The following is a 24,603-nucleotide window of genomic DNA, read 5'->3' as shown; positions in this document are numbered from 1 at the left end:
GAAAATTAACTCTTTCCTAACTGAAACCAGGACAACTGGGAACACAAATGCCATTATTCTTTCTATTCCCCTTTCCTCCCCCTTCACCACAACATTTATCTCTCATCCTGATGTCAAATGGTGTGGAACAGCCCCTGGGTGAGTCCCCTCCCAGCTCCCTGTGAATTTCCAGGCTCCTCACTGGCAGGGCAGCATCAGAAGCAGAGAAGTCCTTGACTTTGTGTAAGCACTGCTCACCAACACCTAAACCAACAATGCTTTCTCAACATTTTACACATCCGAAATTGAAAATACCTCACTGTAGACGATACTGTGATGAAAATGGAGTGTATCACAGCTGAAAACCATGACAAAGAACTTCTCTGTTTGTCTGTCTTCTCCAGAGCAAGTGGGCTTGGGGTGGGCAAGAGGCAGGGAGGGGACAGAGGTGGCAGAGCTTACAGCAAGAGCCCAGCGAGCCATTCCTTACCGTACACCGAAACGCTCAGCAAGAGGATGAGGGTTGCAGGTTTCAGAACGAGCCATTCCTCAGAGCCTGGCTGGGCCTGGGTGTGCTGGTGGGAGGTGGGGAACGATTGCCTTTGCTTCACTTGGGGGTTTCTTTTTCTTGTCTTTCCTTCATTTCTTGTACAATCCAAGTTCTGACGCATTAATTTTTCCTCTCTCTTGCCTTTCTGGTACGTGGCCCTCTTCCTGCTGTGGGGGAGTGGGAGAGAGATTGAATGGGTCTCAACCACCAGCCAGTGTGAACTCACCATGGGTGGCCTTCTCCTTGGCCCTGACAGCTTCCTCTTCCTCGAGGTTCTGGGGGCATTGTGCTGCAGCACAGGTTTCTCTCTTGAGTCACACAGTCCCAGCTTGCAGCAGGCAGCTGATATCCCATGCCATTGTCCTGGGCCTGAGCGACACACACTGAGATGCTCCTCTTCCAGAGAGATGGAGAGGGTGCTGAGTTGCTGGAGGGCAGCCCTGGGGTGCTGTCACCCTCTGCCACCCTCAGTCCCCCTGTGCTTTCCTCCCGGCAGCCTCCACCCCAAAAGAGACAACGGTGCCTCACATCGTGCCGCCCGTGAGCACGGAGAAGACCACCCCGGCCACGTCTGCCAGCAGCACCTCCAGGACGTCCGTGCCCAGCGAGGCCAGCCCCGCCAGCAGCCCAGCAGTGCCAGTGCCCAGGACGTCGCCTGCCCCCAGCAGCCCTCTCAGCACCAGGCTGCCATCTGCCGCCCCTTCCACAGCCTCCTCCCCGTCGCCCCCAAGCTCCCAGCCAAAGCCCACGCCTACGACCCTGAGGCCCAAGCCCTCTCCCCCGAGGACCAGTGCTCCCACAGAGTCGCCTGCGTCCTCCGCACCCTCCACAGCCAAAACCAGCCCGCTGCCCTCATCTACGTCCTCCCCGCTCTCAACTGTGTCCTCAGCGGTGCCGAGCTCCTCACAGCCAGGTAAGGCTCCCTGCTGCCTTCCCTCTGCTCTGCCTGCCCTTCACTGGGAACACAAATGCCATTATTCTTTATATTCTTCTTTCCTCTCCCTTTACCCCAACATTTATCTTTCATCCTGATGTCAAACGGTGTGGAACAGCCCCTGGGTGAGTTTGGGCCCCCTGTTCTGACTGTGTTCCCTGCCAGCTCCTTGTGCACCCCCAGGCTCCTCACTGGCAGGGCAGCATCGGAAGCAGAGAAGTGCTTGACTCGATGTGAGCACTGCTCAGCAGCAGAGAATCACAGAATCACCTATGTTTGAAGAGACCTCCATGGTCACCTTGTCCAACCTCTGACCTAAGACTAGCAAGTCCTCCACTAAACCATATCACGAAGCTCTACATCTAAATGTCTTTTAAAGATCTCCAGGAATGTTGACTCAGCCACTTCCCTGGGCAGCCCATTCCAATGCCTCACAACCCTTTCAGTAAAGAAGTTCTTCCTAACATCCAAATCACTTCTGACTTTCATTTTAGCTTCTTCTCCAGAGAGATGCAGAGGGTGCTGAGTTGTTGGAGGTCAGCCCTTGGGCCCTATCCTTATGCCACCTTTGTGGGAAGAAGCAGGATGGGGAAGGGAAGGGCAGCAGCCCCTGGCCCGTTCCTCTGTTTTGCCCAGCGTGACTCAGGGCTGCACACCCCTACCTTCCTTGCCTTTGGGGCTGTCCTGGAGCATCTGCCCAGAACAAGTGCTCCTCCTCTGCCTGCCCCTCCTGCCCTGCCACCCTCAGTCCCCCTGTGCTTTCCTCCCGGCAGCCTCCACCCCAAAAGAGACAACGGTGCCTCACATCGTGCCGCCCGTGAGCACGGAGAAGACCACCCCGGCCACGTCTGCCAGCAGCACCTCCAGGACGTCCGTGCCCAGCGAGGCCAGCCCCGCCAGCAGCCCAGCAGTGCCAGTGCCCAGGACGTCGCCTGCCCCCAGCAGCCCTCTCAGCACCAGGCTGCCATCTGCCGCCCCTTCCACAGCCTCCTCCCCGTCGCCCCCAAGCTCCCGGCCAAAGCCCACGCCTACGACCCTGAGGCCCAAGCCCTCTCCCCCGAGGACCAGTGCTCCCACAGAGTCGCCTGCGTCCTCCGCACCCTCCACAGCCAAAACCAGCCCGCTGCCCTCATCTACGTCCTTCCCTCTCTCAACTGTGTCCTCAGCAGTGCCGAGCTCCTCACAGCCAGGTAAGGCTCCCTGCTGCCTTCCCTCTGCTCTGCCTGCCCTTCACTGGGAACACAAATGCCATTATTCTTTCTGTTCCTCTTTCCTCCCCCTTCATCCCAATATTTATCTCTCATCCTGATGTCAAATGGTGCGGAAGAGCCCCTGGGTGAGTTTGTGCTGCCCCCTGTTCTGGCTATGTTCCCTCCCAGCTCCTTGTGCACCCCCAGGCTCCTCGCTGGCAGGGCAGCATCAGAAGTAGAGAAGTCCTTGACTTGGTGTGAGCACTGCTCAGCAGCAGCTGAAATGTGTTTTCTCAACAGTATGCCCATCCAAAATTGAAAACGTATCACTGTAGACAATACCGTGATGGAAATGGAGTGTATCAACATTAAAACCATGACAAAGACCTTCTCTGTTTCTCTGTCTGCTCCCAAGCAATTGGGCTCGGGCTGAGCAAGAGACAGGGAGGGGACAGACCTGGCAGTGCTTACAGCAAGAGCCCAGCGAGCCGTTCCTTACCGTACACCGAAACGCTCAGCAAGACGATGAGGGTTGCAGGTTTCAGAACGAGCCATTCCTCAGAGCCTGGCTGGGCCTGGGTGTGCTGGTGGGAGGTGGGCAGTGATTGCCTTTGCTTCACTTGGTTGTTGGTTTCTTGTTTTTCTTCAGGTCTTGCACTGTGTATTTTTATGCCTGAATGTTTTCTCTCTCTTACCCTTCCAGCTGCTTTCTAGTTCCTTCCTGAGGATGAACAAATGAGGGACTTAATGAGGCTTAAATCCAGCTGTAGTGAACTCACCATAGGCTGGCCTTCATTTTGGTTCTTCTTTCAGACAGGAGCAGAGGGTGCTGAGCTGCTGTAGGGCAGCCGTGGGACACTGTCCTTGCACCACCTTTGTGGGGAGAATCAAGATGGGGAGGGGAAGGGCAGCAGCCCCTGGCCCGTTCCTCTGTTTTGCCCAGCGTGACTCAGGGCTGCACACCCCTACCTTCCTTGCCTTTGGGGCTGTCCTGGAGCATCTGCCCAGAACAAGTGCTCCTCCTCTGCCTGCCCCTCCTGCCCTGCCACCCTCAGTCCCCCTGTGCTTTCCTCCCGGCAGCCTCCACCCCAAAAGAGACAACGGTGCCTCACATCGTGCCGCCCGTGAGCACGGAGAAGACCACCCCGGCCACGTCTGCCAGCAGCACCTCCAGGACGTCCGTGCCCAGCGAGGCCAGCCCCGCCAGCAGCCCAGCAGTGCCAGTGCCCAGGACGTCGCCTGCCCCCAGCAGCCCTCTCAGCACCAGGCTGCCATCTGCCGCCCCTTCCACAGCCTCCTCCCCGTCGCCCCCAACAAAGCCCATGCCTACAGCCTTTATTCCCACTTTTACCTCCTCTGAGAGTACCACTTATTCTTCCCCCTCACCAAACACCACAGTTTCTTTTACTCCACGTGGCGAAACATTTTCAGTAGCACTTCCAACTGCTGTCTCTTCCAAATCCACCCCAGTTGTGATCCCAAGAGTATTACCTACAACAACTGTGTTTCCTCCTAGTTTTGTTACCACTGCTTCTACAGAGACCCCTTCTGTTGAACAGACTTCTATCCGAACAACTACACTAACTACCATGCGTACCACATCGTCTCTTTCTGTTACATCTGAACTTTCAACATCCCTGTCTTCTGTTAGACCAACTGCAGTACCACAAGGTAAAGTATTTCTTTAGTTTATCCTGCTTTGTTGCTTAGTACATCTTTTGTTTCATACTTATTAATTTTTGGGACATTTCATATTTTTTTGCTACGTCACATTTTGCTTGTACACGTTGACTGTATCTTCCTCTTTTATCATTACTGCATTTTACTTTCTAATACCTATAGTTGTCTTGGTGTCATTGTTTTCATACCAGCAGGCTTCCTGCAATGCATTGATGCATACACTAAGAAACACGAGTTCAGGCTGACAGGACACTTACCACGGAGAAAGTCATAGAATCTATTTCTATTTAAAAATCTTATTTTAATGGTGTAAGAAAGACACCACTTATTTAGACAAACTATTGCCTTACCTCATTGTACAGTCCTTCTATTAACTCTCATACACTTTCTGAAAACGCTTTTTTTTTTCTTTTTTTTTTTTTTTCTTTTTGAATTTTTTGATACCTTCTCCACTGGTAATTTTTTTCCAGTGTTGGCTAGGTACAGTAATGGTCTTTTGCACCTGTGCGTAAATAAAACCTAGCAGTTTTGGACTGAAGCATAGCACACTCTTTATAATTCTTCGTAACTTTTTTGAAAGGGAGGTGCAGCATCATTCCTACTGGTTTGAACTGAAGCTTTCCTACTTTATAACCTACAGGGCTGGAGTCAGGAGCACTGGTGTGAGTGCACAGATACCTAGTTTCTGCTGCTGGTAACAGGCAGTGAAGCAGTTTTCATTCAGCACTTCTAGGGTATGCATTAACCCTTCTAAGAATAAACTGAAATGAACGGTGCATATTTCAATCTGTGAATGGAAGTAGAATTTCCTGTGTGGTTTGTTGGTTTGTTATTTTGTTTTTGGTGGTAATGTTTTATGGATGTTTATATGTCTTAATTGCTGTTTTTATGGTTTTTATTTTTATATTTATATATTTTTATGTCTTAAAATTGCTGTTTGAGGACCCAGGAGAGAATTGACATCTCAATTTCAGCTACTTCCTGCATTCCCTTTTGGGTTAGTTCCACAAAGAAAGGAGAAATGATCTGGAAGGTGTACCGCAACCATATCATACTGCTTTCTCTTCCTGTAACTGTTCCTTCTCTACTGTCACGCACGCACCACTGTCTCTATCCATTGTCCTTTTCATTTGTTTAATTCCTAAAGAAAGGGAACCTCACCTCCAACATGTTACTGCCTTCACTTGCCTGATCTTTTTCAAGAGTTATGGCCTCATAGGTCTGCCCTTTTCTACACTGCTTGATAACGAGATTATAAATATTTGTTTGAAGCATTCGAAAATTTTCACTAACCTATTTGCTATTTCCTTAGCTGCTATGAATCTTCACACGCAGTCTGCCATTCCTTCACTACGATCAGAGCAACTGAACCATAAGCTTATTACTAACAGCAACAAAATTTGAACAAAGCAGAACACCACACTCAAGTCATCCCAACAGTCATCTGTCAAGTCTCACTGCACAAAACTGATTTACACACAGGATCCCCAAAAGTCAACTAAGGAAACTGTTTGCAGTGAACTGCTCTCAAATAGTGATGTGACTCAATGTGTAACAGTGGGCGCAATCACCTTAGCTCACCCTCCTGTCCCTGTCTCCTCCATTAACTTTGTCAGCAGAGAGCAGCTCATCCAGGTCAGCCAGCTCAGCCACAAGGAAGGTCAGAATTGTGCAGTGGGAGCATGCCCAGAAGCAAGCACTTGAATGCACAGTCTGTCCTTCATCCCACTTTACACAAATAATGCAGTACCAAACAGCTCAATTATATATATATATATATATATATATATATATATATATATATATATATATATATATATATATATTTAATAGTAGAAACCGGAATTGGATGAATGCACAAGCATCAGGAAATGGTGGTTTGATACAAGAAGATGGGATTCTTTCTATTGTGCAACTATTTTTGGCCCTTCTTTCCCTGCCTCCTCACAATTTTCACCTCACAGAACAGGAATACAATTAGGAACTCCCCTAAGCAGAAGGGCTTTCCCTCATATTCCCAAATATATTTATGTTTTGCTGCCTGCTTTGGCTTTTATTTGCATTCAGTTTTGAAGATAGTTCTTTCGAACTCTGCCTTCCCAACCATACCATTACCAGGTTAGGTCCTTGCTGTTAACAGGCAGTGAGTGCCTCCTGGGGTTCAGTTCATAAATTCAGAGTTGTGTACAAATTCTCCTTTCTCTGCACATTTGTCTGCCCTCAACTGAGCAATTCACATACTTGTCAGTCTCACAGATCAACAATACCTTTCAGTCTAGAAAGCAAGGTTAGAGCTTAAATGAAGGTTAGAGCCTCTCTTACCAACTTTACAAGATACGGGCAGAAGACAGCACATTAGTGTGGTGTGCCATTAGCTGCCTTTTTCTAAACCCCCTACAGTATAACTGAGCCCCCTCAACAACACTTGGCTTTCATCCATAACCTGCTTCAAGCTAGGAACCTGAATGTGCTTGACAGAGCATGCTGCAGGAGCAGTGTAGGGTACATAAACTGCCTTCGCAGTATTCTTCATGTTAAGGGGTACAAACCACAACCTTTAACCTCTTCAGCTCATTTGAAAACTTCACTTTCATTCAACTTTTTGCTTCATACGATGCCTAGTGTCTTGCTTCAAGTCAGGACATGACCAGAAAAAGTGCAAGATCAATACATAACACCATTACCTTCCAAGTAGCATTATGCGTTCTATTTAGAGATTTGAATTATGAAATTTTGACTTATGTTATTATAAACTTTATAAAATATGCCTAGAAATAAATAAATCCTTAAAATGAGCTAATTAAGCATGTTTCAAGTAAGTCACATCTATTACCAAGTCTGCGAACCAGAAATAATTCTGCTGGAATTAGCCAGCTAATGGTTTTATTTGCATCTTTGCTTTCTCATCAGTGGATTAGGGCTTTTTCCTCCTGGACTTAATTCGCATTCCATTATTAACAGATTTTTCTGTTTTTTTTTGTTTTGTTTTGTTTTGTTTTTCTCATTTCTATTTCCAGCTGTGTGTATTTTCATAGCTGTCCCGCTATGTCACCATCTCACAGTTTCAGTTCCTAAAAACCTTCTCTTGCCATGTTACTTACTGGTGACTTGTCAATCCTCCTTCAGTCCCTCTGAAGTCATGCAATAGGAACGGTTTTGCAGGAAACTGAGTACAGAGGCTTTCAGCATCCATCAAAAGTCACACTAGAAGACTAAGATACATTTTTATTTTTTTAATGTTTGACAGAGAATTGCCTAAAAGTCGAATATGAAGAAAAAATAACTTACAAAGGCTGTTCTGCTAACATCACTTTGAGCCGATGTGAAGGATCGTGTCCATCTTCAACAACGTAAGGATACTTGAGAGCTTCTGTATCATAAATACAGTGAAGTTCTTTCTTATCTATGAATACTGATCTTTGTCAACTACCTCTCCTTTATAATTCAGTGAGAAAAAGCTTTGTGGTATTTATCTAGCAATAGTGTGGCACTATAGGCCAGCTGGCTAGAGCTAGCACTAATACAGGTCAATTAGTCTGTAGAGACCAACAGATTAAACAGGGAATGTCTCCTCACTTAAGTTTTTTGTTTGTTTGTTTTTTGTTTTTTTTAGTCAGACTACCAATAACTACTTTCCAAAAATCAAGAATGTAACCCAAAATATTTATCCCACCTAAATCCTTCAGGTCATTCCCATTGCCTCACAGTATTCTCAGGTTATTTTACAGGGATGCTTTACAGCTACAAACGTGATGTCTCTGCAGTTCTGCTTGCTCAAACAGGGAATGACAGCTTCAATAAAAGTAAACTCTGCTTGCAGCACTATTAGAGTTCTTATTTATTTGAGAAAAAAGTTAAAAGCAGTTGCATGCACTGCTGGGAATGAATATGTTCCAGAATAGGAAAACAATTAAGCGTTTTGCTTTTACTATAACCAATTTAAATTAATCCTGAAGCTAAGAGCTAGGTGAGCTCAGCTGTCCCCCAGCGTTTTGAAAACTAATTATCACCTTTGGGTCCCGAGTTTTCAAAAGGGCTGTTAAACCTGAAGGTTTGTTTTGTTTGTTTGTTTGCTTTTTTGTTTTTAAGCACTACTAAGGTTTATCACTATCACTACAAGAAAGCTGCAATTAAAAAGAAAAGTTTTGTTCTTACTGAAAATGATGCAGACTTTTCCCTTATTTACAGATATTCTTACCTAAATACCTTTTCCATACAAGCCCAAAGGATTGGCTTGTTCCACTTTTTATGCATCTTGCAGTGCTGGTTAATGGCACAGTGTGAGCTGGATGAATGGCTTCTGCACACCTTGCACGACTGTTCCATTCACAGAATACATTCATGAACAAAACCTAAAAAGCTGTATCCAAGTCGTAACCGATCCTCCCTCTCTTCCAAACAGGTTGAATGCTGAGACCATGGAGGTCACCACAGCATGCGGCTGTTGTAGGCCTCTTCGACTTTATAAGAAGGAATTCCAGCTACCATGTGAAGATCCAGATAACCCCCAAAAAAGGCTTGTTAAGGAAATCACCGTGTTTGGTGGCTGCGTTTGCAACTTTGACACCTGCATACAATAGCCAGACCTCCAGATAGCCTCAGATACAGATATATTCTTAATTTTATTAAATGCTAATTACAACTACATACTTCCACAGGGATTGCTCCTGGCTGGGAGTTCTTTTGTATTGATTATATGGTTAGCCTTGCAGAGGCTTCCTGAGCAGCTACCTGGAGTGTCAATGAAGTTAACTACATGATAAATTATTCCTAATTTTGAGGGGAGGGGGAAAGGGTAGGGAGAAAGAAGAATGGGCAGGGGTAGGGAGCGACAACGTCAGAGACAGTCTGGCCATGCTCAGGGTGATATTTAACTAGAGGCTGAACACTGGCCTGTGCACTGTGCAATAACAGAAATTTGACTTCCAAATAAAGTAGAAGGAATTGAATTTGTTAAATTGTTTCTTATTGTCTGGCTAATTATTTTAACTGAAAATAGGGTTAGGTTGTACACTTGAGCTAGGACCTGGGGGTAGCCCATCACTGCACAATCCAAGAAGAGATGGCTGCGGTGAGCCGCTGCCGTTCCTTTGGAAGTGGGCACAGTGTTTGTGCTTGTTCATACACAGCTGCTGGCAGACAGTAAGGTACTGTGTGACTCAGCCTTACTGGGAGAAGGCTTCTCCCTGCACCCTTAATGCGTTTCTGAAGATGTAATTAACAGATGTTTCTAGGGGCTTTTGGACAAAGAAGAAATTTGTAGGGCAATTCTCTGGCAGAAGTTTAAGTATCAAAGAGTACTTACCAGACCATGATGCTCAAACAAGAGGCAGTTGCTCACCCAAGCAACTTCTACTTGCTGCTAGTAGTGAGTATTTCTTTAGCATTTTTATTTTTTTTTTTTTTACTATCACCCATCTGCAATTCATTTGAGAAAAAGTTGCACAGAAGTTCATAATGCCCAGGGGCTTTTTTTTTTTGTTTATTTTAAAGTAAGTTTTAGAGAAGTAAGAAGAACCTGAAGCATACATGCAAAGTTCGAGTGAAGCTATTTAGCTGTTCAGGTACTCTCTTCTTTTACAGCAACATCAACCTTTTACATGTCCTGCCTCGGTGTGATAGGGGCGTGTGCTTTTGCGGCTTCTGGCTTACCCCATCGTTCAAATAGAGTAACATGGAAAGCTGTGTGTGAGATGCCACGTACATTGGTATTTGTAGCCTGCAATGAATGGAAACAAGTAAAGAACCACTGTTTTGAAACAAGCTGAAATCCAAAAAGCAGCTGTGAACATAGGTTTAAAGTTATTATTCTGAGGAGTTACACCAGTTTACGGTAGCATGTACTGTTAATAGTGATATGGTCAGCTGTTAAACATACAAACATAGAGGAAGACAGGTTTTACATCAAGTTTTTACAGCAGAATATTTATAACATGTGACAAAAATAATCCATACAGAAACCCAAACTCAGTGGGGAACCAGAGATTTGCAGGACAGGTAAGACTGAACCAAACACAACCCTGTAGTCAGTCATTTGTAGGAAAGAATTAACCATCCTACGTCAATTGTTGGTCCATAACATTATGTTCAGAATGAAACAACCATTCTGGGCAAGTATTCTTTATGCTCCCATTTCCCCAGACAAAAAAGGACAGTCTGATTACTGTTCTAATCATTTATTTATCTTAATATGTTCTTCTGATGAATATAGTCTAATATATAGTCTTCTATATGAAAATTCTCCACTTAATTTGACAGAACTTTGTTTTATACAAATAAGACAATCACCATAAATGTTACATACAGGAGTGTAGGTCAAGAATGAACAAATGCTACCTGTTTTGCTATTCAGTTATTTTCACATGTCAATGCCTGAAAATACTGTACTTGAAAACAATAACACTGTTTACTGCAGAAATTACTTTGTCTGCTTGAGAGGATACATCACTTTGGTAAGTTAACCATCATTCACAAAAAAAAAAAAAAAAAAATCAAGTATTTATCCTTAATTTGTTCACTGTTCTGCTCATGGCTTCACTGAGCTGACAACTAATACAAAACGTGAACAGTCATAAGCTTAATACAGTCACCATTGAAAAGATGCTTTCCCTTACCCCCCTCCTACCCATATTTTTAATGCACATTTTTATTTAGCACAGCTGGAACCAAAGCTAAGTGAACTAATATAGTACAGTGTGTCTCAAGATGTCCTTTAATGAGGGCACAGAACATACTCAGAGGAACAGATGTACAACAGGATCTGGAAAAAAATGAAAGAAGCTACTCCCTGTCTCTGCTAAGACTCCCTTTAGTTCAGCACATCAGATTTTTAACACAGTAGCCAACATGGTTAAGATCATGGGATTAGTAAAGATCATACAGCCTCCAAAGGACAGAATGTAGGTACTCCAGTAGTACTCTGCCAACTACCCAACTTGAGTGTAGGAAACGTGTATGAAGATTTTTCAAAGACAATATTTGTGACCAGAGAGTTGTGATTAGCTGCGTGGGAGGCCACAAGAGGGCCAATTGTTTAAGAGAACTTTTTTCAGAAAGACCAGGTCAATAGACAAGTTTTCAGACATAACATCCATAAATTACCAACCATTTCTGGAAAAAAGCAAAACAAAGCAACAAAATCACACACCACACCCAAACCTTTGTTCCTCTCATTTTTCACTGGTACTCAAGCACAACCATTAGCCTTCCACTGCACCAAACTGTAATCACCTAGTTTCATCTTCAACTCAAAGCACTGAAGGAAAGCAAGGCACACTCAACCAAGGAGAATCCTGTCCCCTCCTTTGCACTGGGCAGCAGGGCCTGATTCTCACTGTCATCACCAGCACTATCACTTGAAGCTTTTATTTCAAGGGCAGACTTGGCTGTATGTGCTGAGACAACAGTCCCGGGCTTCCTTCAAACAACCTTAATCCGAGGTTCACTTCTCACGTCAGCAGCAGCTGACCTCTTGGTTCATCCTGACCTGTAGTACTGCCTCACTGACAACTGCCCACAGTTTCTAACTGCACAACCTCACCTGCTCGTTCTGGCAGCCTCTGGTGCATCTCAAAGCTTCAAGAATGTGAGCCAAAATTCCGCCCACTGAGTTGTGCAGAGAGGCTGCAGAGTTTGATGATCTGGAACAAGCTACAGAGGTTTTGGTTGTAAAAACCACTATGTAAGCTGAACATTTTCAGCTTTTCTAGCTCAGTCTCAACATAGATCTTTACACCACGTTGGATATTTTTACCACCACTGACAGACAGAAAACTATACAGATAGCAGTTATTCAGCCCCTCAAGCTTTAACATTATTATACACTGGGGAAAAAAAAAAAGTTTAAAATTAGATTTTTGTCTAGCAAAGTGCATGCCTTAGCCTTAAAGGGCATGTTTCTTCCCTGTTTTCCTTTTATACAACACCACACTGATGAGAACCCTTACTCTCTGCAGTTAGTTATATCACATCATTGGGACTGCTGCTTGCTAAATCTGATGGGTAGCAGAAAAAAACAGAACAGAATATTTAACTTCGGTTTGACCCAACAAGCATGTACTCATTCACTACCTATCAGAGAAGCTCACCTCATTATTTGAGATAAGCAGAAGGATTAAGAATAGCTTTTGTGTTCAATCCACTTTCCAAAGATCAGAAAACAGTAAGACATAAAGGATTATAAGATTAATACTTTAAGACTCTGGACCTGTATCATTTTTCAAATACAACACAGATTGGCGACATTCAACATAAATGTCTATTTAAATCAAACACCTTGGAATCTGCCCTTCCCATCCAGTACAAAACTTGTGGCAATGTTTAACATTACAAGGTTTTTAACTCTACATGTATATCTGGCATTAACCCTACCGAGCAGCATTACACTGGTTTCTTTCAGCTCAGAGCAGAGGGAGTACCTGCTAAAGGCAGTAAGAGAGAAACGTTACTAATCTTTTCCAGTTGAAACCCTTGGTCACCCTATCAAAATCAACTTCCCTTTAACAAGTTTAAAAGTCGAACCTCTGCAATAAAAGGAGCACAAAGACAACCCTTCCACCCTTTGTGTAACATACTAAAAGCCACTTTTTATGTAAAAAGTCACTTCCCTGTACTGTACATTTTCTAATCACAATTTCAAACAAGGGGCAAGTCCTATTAAGGCAGGGAGCTGGTATTTGTTAACATTGCAGTACTCAGACAGTGATGTACAAGACATTTATTTGCAAGTATGATGACAATGATATAAATGGAAAAACAAAACTGTCATGGTTAGTATTAAAACTGTTCTGACAGCAATTCACATAATCTCTGAGATACAGCTTCTTTACTTGTTCGTAGTGTGAGCCTATACATCTGAAAAAGAACACAAAATATTTTTTTAAATATCGTTTGGTATTAAACAACTAGTGAAAGTTAACCAGTTACTATTCACTTCTTTTGTTAGAGTTGGTAAGAAAAAGACCAAGTTAGAACATTCAGAAGCAGGCAGTCACTGAGCAATGTAGCTCTTTCAAAGCATAGGATGGAGCAAGTCTTCAAACCCTCATTGGGAAAGTTACCATTATTCTGATGGGTTTAAGCTCTACTGACAACCTGATGTACAGCATTTTTTCCTTTAAGAGGAATAAGCGTTGTGGAAAAGTCTATAAACTCTTCACATCCACTTGTTCAGAAAAAAGGGGACTTACTACCCAAAACTTACTTTTGGCCCTCAATTATCTTTTGATAAAATCTCTATCCAAATACTTCTGAAAATAATATTCCTCTGATTTAACAATTTTGTGTTCATTTGTGTACATTTTACTTTTTAGCTACATTATTCTTTTATTATTTTTAATTGGCAAAGGGAATTAGAGTTATTCTTATCCAAGGTGCAAAAAAATGAAAACATTAAGTATTCCCAGCCTTCAAGGGAAGATGAGAATCCACGGAGTCTGGAATAACAGCGTGATATGTACATGGAAAAGAATTTCTCTGAAGCAACAGCTTACAAAGGTATGCCAGAATCAGCTGTTGCAATTTCATTTCTTATTAGAGCCTACAGTCACAATTAGCAATTACAAAATACACTTCTCACTAAATAACCTTAAGGAATTTCAGATATATACTTTTTTTTTTTTTTTTTTTAATTATTTAGTGCAGACAAGAACTTGTATTTAAGCTGTAGATACAGAAACAGATACCTGTGCCTGGAGGTTGGGTTCAAGGCGCAGCAAGCATCCAATCTGAGTAGTTTTTGTATGTATGATACCAGCACCAACAAAGTTAGCAGGATTGGGATCGACCTCCTCAAGTAGGGCCGATCCAAAGCCAATTATCTGTGAAAGAGACCCAGAAGATTTAAATGTCAGGAAAGCAGGACAACAATAACGAGTCTACCCAAGCACAGCCACCGCTCATTAGCAAAACAACCAGTAGACTAATTTGAAGTGTTCAAGACATTAATGAGCTTTTCAATACCGATGTACAACACAACAGAAATTTTGAGTGAAAGAGTGATGCCTGATACTGAGTTGCCCCTGAATATGTTCTTCTGGCAAATTACTGAGAAATTAGTTAGATTAAACGTAAAACTCCCCTCTTTTTGATAAAGCCATTCCTGCCTTACAGCAGTCACTTCTGCTTTGCCTAAGGCAGACAGCTCTACAAGAGGTCTTAGTGCTATTCTGTTTTCTTCTCTCACTAGTAACCCTAGAATAAATTAAGGCTTTTTCTTCTAATTCAGTTTTAAACAGACTCCACATTTTCATAAATAATCATATTTATAAATAAATAAAACATAAATAAAATTTCCAACTGCTGTTAAAAACTACAATTAGTTCAAGCCATACTGAGGAACAATCCTTCCAACCCAGCCCTGCCAAAAGTCTGTTACACACAGACTTATGCTTTAACAGGATGATCTGATAGCTCTTTCAACTAAAAGGAACAGAGCTTGCTTATACCACTACCCTTACACTACAAGGTTAGAAATACTGTACTACCACCAACCTTTGCTTTTGTGATCTCTGCATCCATTGGGTGTTTTGCTTTAAAGATATTCTGTACTTCTTGTTTAGGACTGCAAGACAAAGAAAGATGAATACCTCATATAACGTGTAATACATACAGTATCATTCAATAGCAACTAAATAACTTAGGAAAGTTATTTTTAGGAGAGTTTATAATTCTCAGGACCAAGCAAGAAGTGGAGCACTGTATCAGCTATATTCACAGTACACTGGTTTTGCTTTTTCTTGGCCCACCACAAAAGCCTCAAGCCCAAATACAGACACAGCCTTACTTGCTCAGCTGCTTCCAACGCTGGAAAAAGTCTTGAGAAGACATCTCTGTTGGCTGAAAAAATTTATTCAGCGTGATGGGTAATTTTACTGAAAGATTTTGGAATGTTCCCCCGTACCTGCATACAGAACAGACAGAACATGGTATGTGTAGTACAAAGTGCCAGCAGTTTCACAGCCTAAATAAACCAAGCAATTGAGAATGAACTCTGAGTTGCAGTTGTCTGATGATTAAAATCCAAGAACTGCAGATGATGTTATTTCCAAGATGTAGTTTTAATCTGCTGACAGATTTATTTTATTTGTTCTGCTTAAATGGCACGTGAAGGCAAGTTGAAGGAATTTCTAATAAGAATATATTTCAACATAGGTTGCTATCCTTCTAGATAGTACCCCATCAAGGGAGTGAAAAGATTCTCCTATGAAAACACCAATAAAAACAGCTTAGACTCAAACAACAGAATGGAGGACAGAAACCAAGACTGTAAATGATTCCTTCTCAAAGGTTGATGCTGAGATGATATAACAAGATTCTAATTTTCACTACATACATTTCTTATCCAGAAATTTTTTGCAGAAGTGTTCTTAGTTGCCAGAAAGTTACTGTATATATTCCCCATCAAGATGTCTGGAACAAATGCCAAGATGATTGTTTTATATGCATAGCAGAGATAGCAAACATGGAGACTTTTTTTTTTTTTTTTAACCAGTAGTTGCTTCTTTATGATATTTTTTCCTTCAACTATATTGTTACAAGTGGGTTTCCACCCTCCTCCAGTACATTAAAACTTTGTTAGGTCACATTTTCAGGTAAATCATATACCCAAGATAGCTTTGGATCTTCACAGAATCACACAGAATCACAGAATTCCCAGGTTGGAAGAGACCTCAAGATCATCGAGTCCAACCTCTGACCTAACACTAGCAGTCCCCACTAAACCATATCCCTAAGCTCTACATCTAAACGTCTTTTAAAGACTTCCAGGGATGGTGACTCCACCACTTCCCTGGGCAGCCTGTTCCAATGTCTAACAACCCTTTCGGTAAAGAAGTTCTTCCTAAGATCCAACCTAAAACTCCCCTGGCGCAACTTAAGCCCATTCCCCCTCGTCCTGTCACCATCACGTTGGAGAACAGACTTGATCTTGAGACTCTATATTCTGCACTTCAGTCAGAGGTCCAAAACAACAAAAAATCTTTCATTTAATTAATTCAATAGCATTGAACTACTTCGTTTTTACCTGAATTGAATGTTCAGGATTGGAGCTTCCATGAAGTCTGACACACATTCAATGTTCACAACCTGTTGAACCTGTGCACCTCCATCCACTGTGGGGTCAACAGGCTTTGTCTGAAGATTCAGGCATGAAAAGTGGCTAAGGAAAATGGTCAATGAACTGATAACTTACCAAAAAATTTAAAAGAAGTGAGTATTACTGGTAAACTGCAGGAAGAATTAACATAGTGTCTGTTGATTCTCTGTATTCTACTGAAAATTCAAAGCCCATGTCTTTTTTTTTGCAATATAAAGCATTAAAGGGAAAAACTGTAAAGTAAAAGCTTATTTTACAGTACTGTCATCTTTGAGTACATGCATTCTTCTACCTACAGCTCAAGTCAGAAGTCATCTGCTAATGCAGCACTTGAAGAATACCATGTCTATATCTCAGCTACCTCATGACAATGGAGAAAGCTACCGAGTTACATTATATATTTATTCAGAATTACACCCCCTTATTTCAAGTGTAAAAGGTGTTTCTGTAAGCAGAACTTTAAGGAGATTCTTCCATCACTGCTCAAAATTTGTTCTTTCTATAAGAAGTTTAGAAAGATATCAGCAAGTTCCTACTTCATGTTTGAGGACGTGAAGTCCTGATCCAGCAAGCTTTATTACACTTAAGTGTAGCATAAAACACAAATCCCAAAGAACAGGCAATTGGTACTGCATTTAAGGATATTTGGCTGAAGGTCATCTGAGCAGATTACTGTTGGAGTAAAATTCAAGAACTGTGTTGATGTCTTATTACCATAGAATATGAACATACGTCCTAGAAAAAAAAGAAAGACAGCAGAAGTTTTAGGCACACCGCATGTGATCATACTGGACTATTGTGCCTCAAGTATTTAATACATTGTTTTTCTACACTTCTTTGAAACAACTTTTAAAATCAAGCATAATTTACATGCTTTATCTTACCAAGATATTCACAGCTCAAAATAAAATAACACATTAAAACAAACCAAGAGACCTCTGTGTCCCACTAATTATTTAACTGCCTGTATGAAATCTTCCAGTTGCTGGAAAATGCTACCATCTCTGTAAAAAAGATTACTGCAGTACCAAAAGTAATGCAGAAGGGGTGAAGCAAGCAATCCTATTTCTGGACAGTGCTCGATTCCAAGCTCCTCACTAGATACTTTCACTATCTTGTACATTAATATATTAGGAGAAAAATGTCTAAAAAATATTGTGCTTCATAGTATTACCATAAGCTCTACCATAGGATACAAAAAAATCTGGAGAACGGTCCCTTTATAAAACTCTGGCTGTATGGGCCTTAGAACTAGGCAGTAAGAAGTGGAACTCGGAACAACTTAGGCTCCCATTTCATCTCAGATACCAAAACAACTGAAAGGTTTAAGAAAAGAACTCACACAGATGCCAGTGACACACAAACAGCAAGGTTTAGAAAGACAGGTTAGGCCTGAAATTACATTCCCCTCTTCAGCACACAAAAACTAAGCCCTATCCTCAACCTCGTGCTGATTTTTGGGTTGATAATGCGGACAGCCACTCTTTCTGAAAGCTTACCCAGGTTCTGTCGAAATTCAGATTTCAATCCAATTTGTAGCAATTGATTTTCAAATAAGACTCCGTTATTTTTACACACAAACCTAGAGGAAGAGAGGGCAAATGTGTTTTAAATTAAGACACATTAAACAAAATTCAGAACCACACAATTCAGGGTTTACAGAGTGGATGAAGATTGTTGTTAACCTAGAGGGCATCAGTCTGCGAGAGAGGCTTTTGCAGAAAACTGCAGTTAAAAAGAGACAAATCCATTTTACAACCTAAATCACCACTTGCAGGACACTAAAATAACTGAAATTTCTATCTGATAGGATGCCTGAGAAACTACAAAGGAAGCCACAATATGCTACACACACACACACACACACACTATTAAGGACCAGGCAACAGACTAGGATTTTTCTTATTCATATTCTTGACAACTTCTGAAATTCATTAGGCTGGCGCAGAATTCAAAAGTTGGAAGCTTTGACTGTTTCAACCTGAAAGAAAAAAAGAGTTCCCTTGTTTTTATCAGTTCTGTATCACGTACATGTTGACTTGGGAGCTGTATTTTTTTCAGTCATTTTGAGAGAAGCACATTCTGTAGTGATTTCAGTCCTTCTGTCTGTCACCCTTCACTTAAAGTAGAAGAGGTGGTCAGCAAACATTGGCCTTTTTCATACAAGGCACTTAAAACATACTTCCAAATATCGATACTTTTAATAGTTTACCCTTTTTTCCTTTTTTTGTGAATAGTTGCAAAGCTTAATATACAACTGTCATTGCCTTATTTTAGAGCACTTGGTGATAGCACTGACTCATAAAAGCCAGCTCTAAGCTGTGTTTTCACAAGCATCTCATAAAATGCACAGTATCTACAGACGTGTTCTAGTCACAAGTCTGACAGCATGTTTGTCTGCTTTTGCTGGTATTAGCTCAATGTATACTATAGTTTTGCTTTGTAACTATATTCTGGAAGTTGCCCAGCCTTGCAAGGTTTTATTATTGCTTACTTGTGAAAAAGCTCATCAGCATCATGCACAGTATCAGCTGGTTCCTCAGAAACTACCTCAGATGAAGCCAGGTCAGGGCTAGTTCAGGCAGCACAAAGGAAGAAAGGTGGTAGCGACAGAGACAGCAGGAGTTAGTAAAGACAGCTTAGTGCTTAGTTACTTCTTTTACCTCCTTCCTCAAAAACGGCACTGCTGAGTTTAATGCATGAAAAAATAATTAGCTGCCCTAGCTCATTACACCTAGAAAGGTTTTAGGCAGTGATTCCCCCCCCCTCCCTCTTCTATCCCCCAGCCCACCCATCCCTGATTGTTAGGAACCAGGGATTCCTCCTGAAGGCAAGAGGTGGCTGAAGGTGTTCAGTAGCTTAAGTTTATACGTTTTAACCAAACCCTTTTGGGTGGTTAATTGTGACAGTAGAAAAGTTTTAGTTCAAAACCATAAATGTAGATGTATATTAGCTACTGTGATGTGCACTTTGAAGCAGAGACCTCATCAAATTAGTGGCATTTCTAACTACAACTGCACAATCAGTTAACAAGTATACCAGTTACAATACTCACAAGTATTTAAAATGTAGGCAAGAATATACGGGCACACAGAGAATGGCTTACCCAAGTGACAGATTAGAAGCAAGAGTGATGACAGCATTAAAAAGTGGAAGGAAACTATGAAAGACAACTTCTCAATAGAATTAGAGAAGTGTTTCATCACCTACAGACAGACAGACCAAGGGGTTGAGCAATGCTATGCTTTCTTCAGCAGAAAGAGAAAACCCTTTTCAGGCAACTTTTTAGAAAAAGCTCCAACAAACTTGTGTTGTTTCTTAAAGTCTTGGTATTGTATAGTATTATTAAATCACTTATCAACTTTCAAGAGAAATACAGGATCAAGTCTTAAATCACTGCAAACCTGCAACAGTATATTGCCTAGTATAAAATTTTGATAAAACTCTCAATGGTTCAGGAAGTTTAGTTTCACTGATTATGTCTTTTATATTAAGATACCTTGCAAATTTGTCATCACATCATTCTAAATTTGGTCTTTGACAGTACTATCATGTACCTTGGCCAAAGAATTACATATTTTTAAATATATACTGTGATCTTAAACTATTTTCAACATTTTAGCCAAATAACATTTAAGTGTAGCCACAGTGGCTATTAATTTTAAAGGGATTAATAATTATTGCACTTGACAATACAGTTAGCAATATAATTAGGAAGATACTTGTAACAAATCCCCTTAAAAAAGAAAAGCTTGTTTTGTTTTTCTTTTTACACCTGTTTGTCAGACAGTAGCAGAACAATTTCATTATATCTTGAAATTCTGAGAACCAGTATCTCCAGATATAAACCAACTCATTGTTCCAGTATCAGTTTTCCGTTAAGTATATAGATGCAAGAATACTTTATGGAAACAGGACAAGTCTAAACATATTCATGTCAGGCCAGACATCCCCCAAATTCAAGATATATAATTGAGATGCAGAAGCAGCTTAGTTTAACAAAGAAGTAAAAACCAGCATGAAAACTAGGCAAGACTGCGTGGCTAATATTCTCAGGCTCATAACTACAGACTAATTTTCCATGAGCAGAGGTATTCATTAAAGGTAGCATATCCAGCACAAAGTTCAGGAATACCTCTCTTGCTGCACAACTACCACCCAGGAATGCATTCAATAAACTGGAACAAAACCAGAAGTTATTGTTTGATTTCTTGTCTCTAGTCCTGTTTCAGCAGACAAATGCTTTCTCAGATACCTTGCAGGGTGACATAATTACCTCGCAAAGTTGTCGTCAGAACCAGGAGCAAGAGGTGCAACAGCAGAAGCTGAATCTGAAAATACATCCACCAGGAGGCTACCACTAGAGGAAGGTGGGGGAGCTGAATTGGTGAGAGGGGCTGCACCCAGACCCAGCAGATCCGCAGATGGAGAAGGAGTAGACTACGGAAGACAAGATACTTTGGCGTTAATCTACAGCAAGACTACAGGTGACTTTTTTGCATAGACAACTAAGCTATGGCAAAATGCCCCTCCCCTCCTCAAATAAAGAACGGAACAGACAGCAGAAGGCTTCATGAATGTAGTTATCCCCTTGTGCTTCAATTTAAAGTCATTTACAGATGTGGCTTTCTTTTTTTCTTTGAATACAGCTATATCCATCTAATAGCTTTGTATATAAAAAAAACTTGTATCTGCAATATGGTTCTGTGAAAACCAAGAGAAATTAAGTACCATAGGGAATAAAATTTTAAGGTATTGCTTTTCATTCATGAAGAATCCAGCAATAAAGGCAGTGACTTTTACTTAAATTGACCATTTTTTAGTCCTCAGTTTTTGAAGCTTGGCAAAACTTAGAAACAATGCAAAACCTAGCTAGCAAAAAAGCAGGGTCTGTAGTTAGTTCAAGCTGCAAACACTAAAAGCACAGGTGAGATTTTAAAGAAAAAAAATGCTCAAAATGAACAGGTCAAGTAACCAGGACACAGAATCATGCACCATTAATATGTGCCCAGGTCATGTGCAAGAACAAAGCACAGATTGTTAAATGAAGCATTCATGCATTAGATTTTAGCATCTTAAAATACAACAGACATGCTGAAGATGTAAACCATGAGATAAAAGAACAAAAATTTCAGACTCAATTCAAATACAAACCAACTCAAAAGTTATCATATACTCCAAAAAATAAATTAGATGCAGGATAACCAGAAATTCCCTGGCTATTTGTTTTTCTCAGAAATCAGTTAATAAGAAAACTCAAAAACCAAGGAGCTGAACTCCAATTCAGAACATATTCTTGGCATCTATGACGGAGGTCATATCCAAACCAGTGCTGAAGGTAACTTAGCAGAATTTCTTACATTGCTGCACCTGAAAGTGAAGCTCATAAGACATAATAAACTTTTATCTATCAGACACCTCAGTCAATTTGGCATGCAAAGTTTGGCATCTCTTCTGCTGGAAAGGTATTTCTGTCCATTAAAACATGCTGCATTTGGAACATGCACTCTAACATACTGCAGTGATTAAAGAATAAAGTTTTAAGGCAACTGGAAGGGAACATGCTAAAATACTACTGCATCTCAACTGCATTTACAAGTTATGCTTGTCAATTAGAACAGCATCAAGTATTATGTTATGGGAATAATTTGTCCAAGCAGCATTAACTGACTTTAAAATGAGAAGTTTCAGCTCAGAAGAAATAAGACTCTGGCCCTGCCCACCATAACTGAACTCTAATAGTACTGTTGACTAAACAACACAACTTGGATGTCCTTAAATCAATGCAAGCATTGTACACTTCTAGTAAAGAACAACAGTAACCCAAAAACACAATGCAGAAGTAGGTAAGTTAGACAAAGCAGAAGCAGCTGATACTTTAAAAAGAGTAACTTGAATTTGAAGTATATTGATTTTATCATCTCGCCTTCACTGCAGCTTTACCAGCAAGGAAGTCTCTGTTTCTAAGGTTAAAGCAATGTTTTTCAAAGTTTTTGTTTTGTTTTGTTTTTAAACGTATTGTTTAAATTGCAGACAGTTTGCCTCATTTACAGCATAGCTATGATTTTCAAAGGAAAATTGCAACCAAGCATATGCAGGGAATAGCTGTATGCTTCCCAATACTTTATAGCAAGCACCCATAGTTTGAAATTTAAGACAAGAAGCTTTAAATTCCTAAAAAGCCACTTTAAGGAAATGAGTCTTTCCCCACTTTCACACCTTCTGAATAAGTGAAATAAGAACAAACTATAAACTCACAACAGCACTGGCATTGACTGAGGCAGGTTCAGCACTTCCATTCATATCAGAGCTCCTCTCCTTTTTGATCTCTTCCAGGTCAGTAACTGTGCCTGGACCTTTCTTCTTCTTGAGTTTAGCCAAAATAGAAGATTCCCTCTCTGGAAAGGGAGGCATTTCTTCTAGCACTGTAGCCTTAACATGGGGAAAAAAAAAAGTATATTAGTTGTATTTACAGAACAAGCTAAATCAACTTCCCAGTCTTTGAAGATAGGTTCAGACAAAAGCAAAAATAATTACCTACACAGAAAGTGACTATGCAGTACGGTACACAGTGGTAGATTAGACTTGCCTTAAAGAGCAATTATTTTAAATTTTCTGAAGTCCTCCAAGAGCAGTTGTTTACAAGAACAGGAATATATTACCTGTTTGGTAAAGTGCTACTAAAAAAACGTGCATGTGTGAGAAGAGATAACAACAAAGAAAAAAGCGACCATAGCAGACCTGGACTGAAACCACAGAAGGTTATCCAAGAATCTAGTCTGACCTAAGCATTTATTAGCTGTCAAGACTGAGAGCACCATGTGCTGGCCAAGTCCAAGAGCATAAGGTTAAAACGCTCAGAAACTTTAGAGACCAAAAAAAAAAAAAAAAAAAATGCACAGAAAACTACAAGTTTCCTGCCCACCAGGAAATAAGCAGGTTTCACACATCTTCAGAGAAGTCTGCATCAGTTTAGCATAAGCATCAAAAAAGCTTAGGATTAAGTGAGGACTTATTATTCTGTTTAGTCTCAAGTCATGTATGCCCTTTGTCAAACAGTTCTTTTAGCTGCGTTACTTCCTTTTGCTCACCCTTAGAGCTGCCATTAACTTTTCAATAATTGCAAAGCTAAAGGACATCAAGACACTGGACCAGTGAGTGGAGGAACGGAAGTGGAAAAAAGTTTCCACATCTGAGAGTTGGAAGACTTGATCCAATATGTACATCTTTGAAACACTTATCAAATCTCTGACAACCTAGAATGCTATATTAAAATACAAATGGTCATTTGTCTAAAGAAGTAACAACTTTGGCTTTAGCTCTAAATTCAAGAGGGCTGTGGCTGAATTAGGCACAGTAAAAATGATCAGCACCCATGCTACGTCCTGACCTTTGCATTAAGATTTCTGATCCATCAGCTACAGTTTAGTGAAGTTTACTTATTGACAGAAGAAACAGCTAGAGTTATGCGTAATAAAGTTTCTGTACTTACCAATATATCAGTACTGGCAATAGTACTGAGCCTCAAATACTCAACAGCTCTCTGCTGCAGCTCAACATCTGCATTCTTTAGCTGACTGTCACTGCGCAATACATCTTGAATTGTAGTTTTGATTTCTGGAAACAGGTTCACAAACTTGATGTAGGTAGACAGAAGCAGAGCTCGGGTAGGAACACTGCACAGATGAAACTTGGAATGTAGCAAGTTGAATTGGATAAGGGGACTGAAAAATAGGAAGAAAAATAATTAGTTAGGTTTCTTTTGACAGGATAATTACAATGTCATTACTATCAAGAGCTGACTCATTTGTTAACTGGCTTTTACAAACATTAAACAGATGGTTTCTTCCCAAAAGAAGTATTGCTACTTCAATGAAATATTTTAAAAGGTGTTTTACCTTGATCTTGGATCACCTGCTATCAGATTTCCAAATTCTCCCAAGATGTAGCCACCTACTTTCACAAGATTCTCATGGCATGCTGGAGCTTGAAGGGCCTGTAAGAACACATGAATAGCTACTGACCTGCAGTGTTTCAAAAAAAGATCTTTTTCCATCTGTCACTCCCTTGTCTAGTTTCCAACTCTACTTTCCTAGAAGAGCAGATCACAGGTCAAGGCACTACAGAACCAGTTATGAGAAAAGCACAACAGGTGGCACGATTTTACAGAAGAATC

General features: G+C 41.0%; 1 protein-coding gene across 6 annotated transcripts in view; it reads right to left on the bottom strand.

Annotated features, from left to right (window-relative positions):
• Positions 1-9,784: 9,784 nt before the first annotated feature.
• The window catches only part of AP2A2 (adaptor related protein complex 2 subunit alpha 2), a 49,429-nt gene continuing 34,610 nt past the window's right edge, over positions 9,785-24,603 (bottom strand). For 3 of the 6 annotated variants that reach the window (XM_032189429.1, XM_032189427.1, XM_032189428.1), the window contains exons 12-23: positions 24,326-24,423; positions 23,920-24,151; positions 22,686-22,859; positions 20,704-20,867; positions 18,922-18,999; positions 17,927-18,009; positions 17,073-17,162; positions 16,356-16,479; positions 15,117-15,233; positions 14,825-14,894; positions 14,017-14,151; positions 9,785-13,186 (exon numbers count right to left, since the gene is read on the bottom strand). In XM_032189429.1, the coding sequence (XP_032045320.1) occupies positions 13,109-13,186; positions 14,017-14,151; positions 14,825-14,894; positions 15,117-15,233; positions 16,356-16,479; positions 17,073-17,162; positions 17,927-18,009; positions 18,922-18,999; positions 20,704-20,867; positions 22,686-22,859; positions 23,920-24,151; positions 24,326-24,423 (1,443 nt within the window). In that variant the 3' untranslated portion in view covers positions 9,785-13,108. The remainder of the gene's footprint in view (positions 13,187-14,016; positions 14,152-14,824; positions 14,895-15,116; positions 15,234-16,355; positions 16,480-17,072; positions 17,163-17,926; positions 18,010-18,921; positions 19,000-20,703; positions 20,868-22,685; positions 22,860-23,919; positions 24,152-24,325; positions 24,424-24,603) is intronic. The other 3 variants (XM_032189431.1, XM_032189432.1, XM_032189430.1) reach the window with 1 other exon arrangement.

The sequence above is a fragment of the Aythya fuligula genome, chromosome 5 (assembly GCF_009819795.1).
Source record: "Aythya fuligula isolate bAytFul2 chromosome 5, bAytFul2.pri, whole genome shotgun sequence".
NCBI classification, from domain to species: Eukaryota; Metazoa; Chordata; class Aves; order Anseriformes; family Anatidae; genus Aythya; species Aythya fuligula.
Note: the sequence above shows the minus strand (reverse complement) of the source record. Positions and strands in the feature narration are given on the sequence as shown.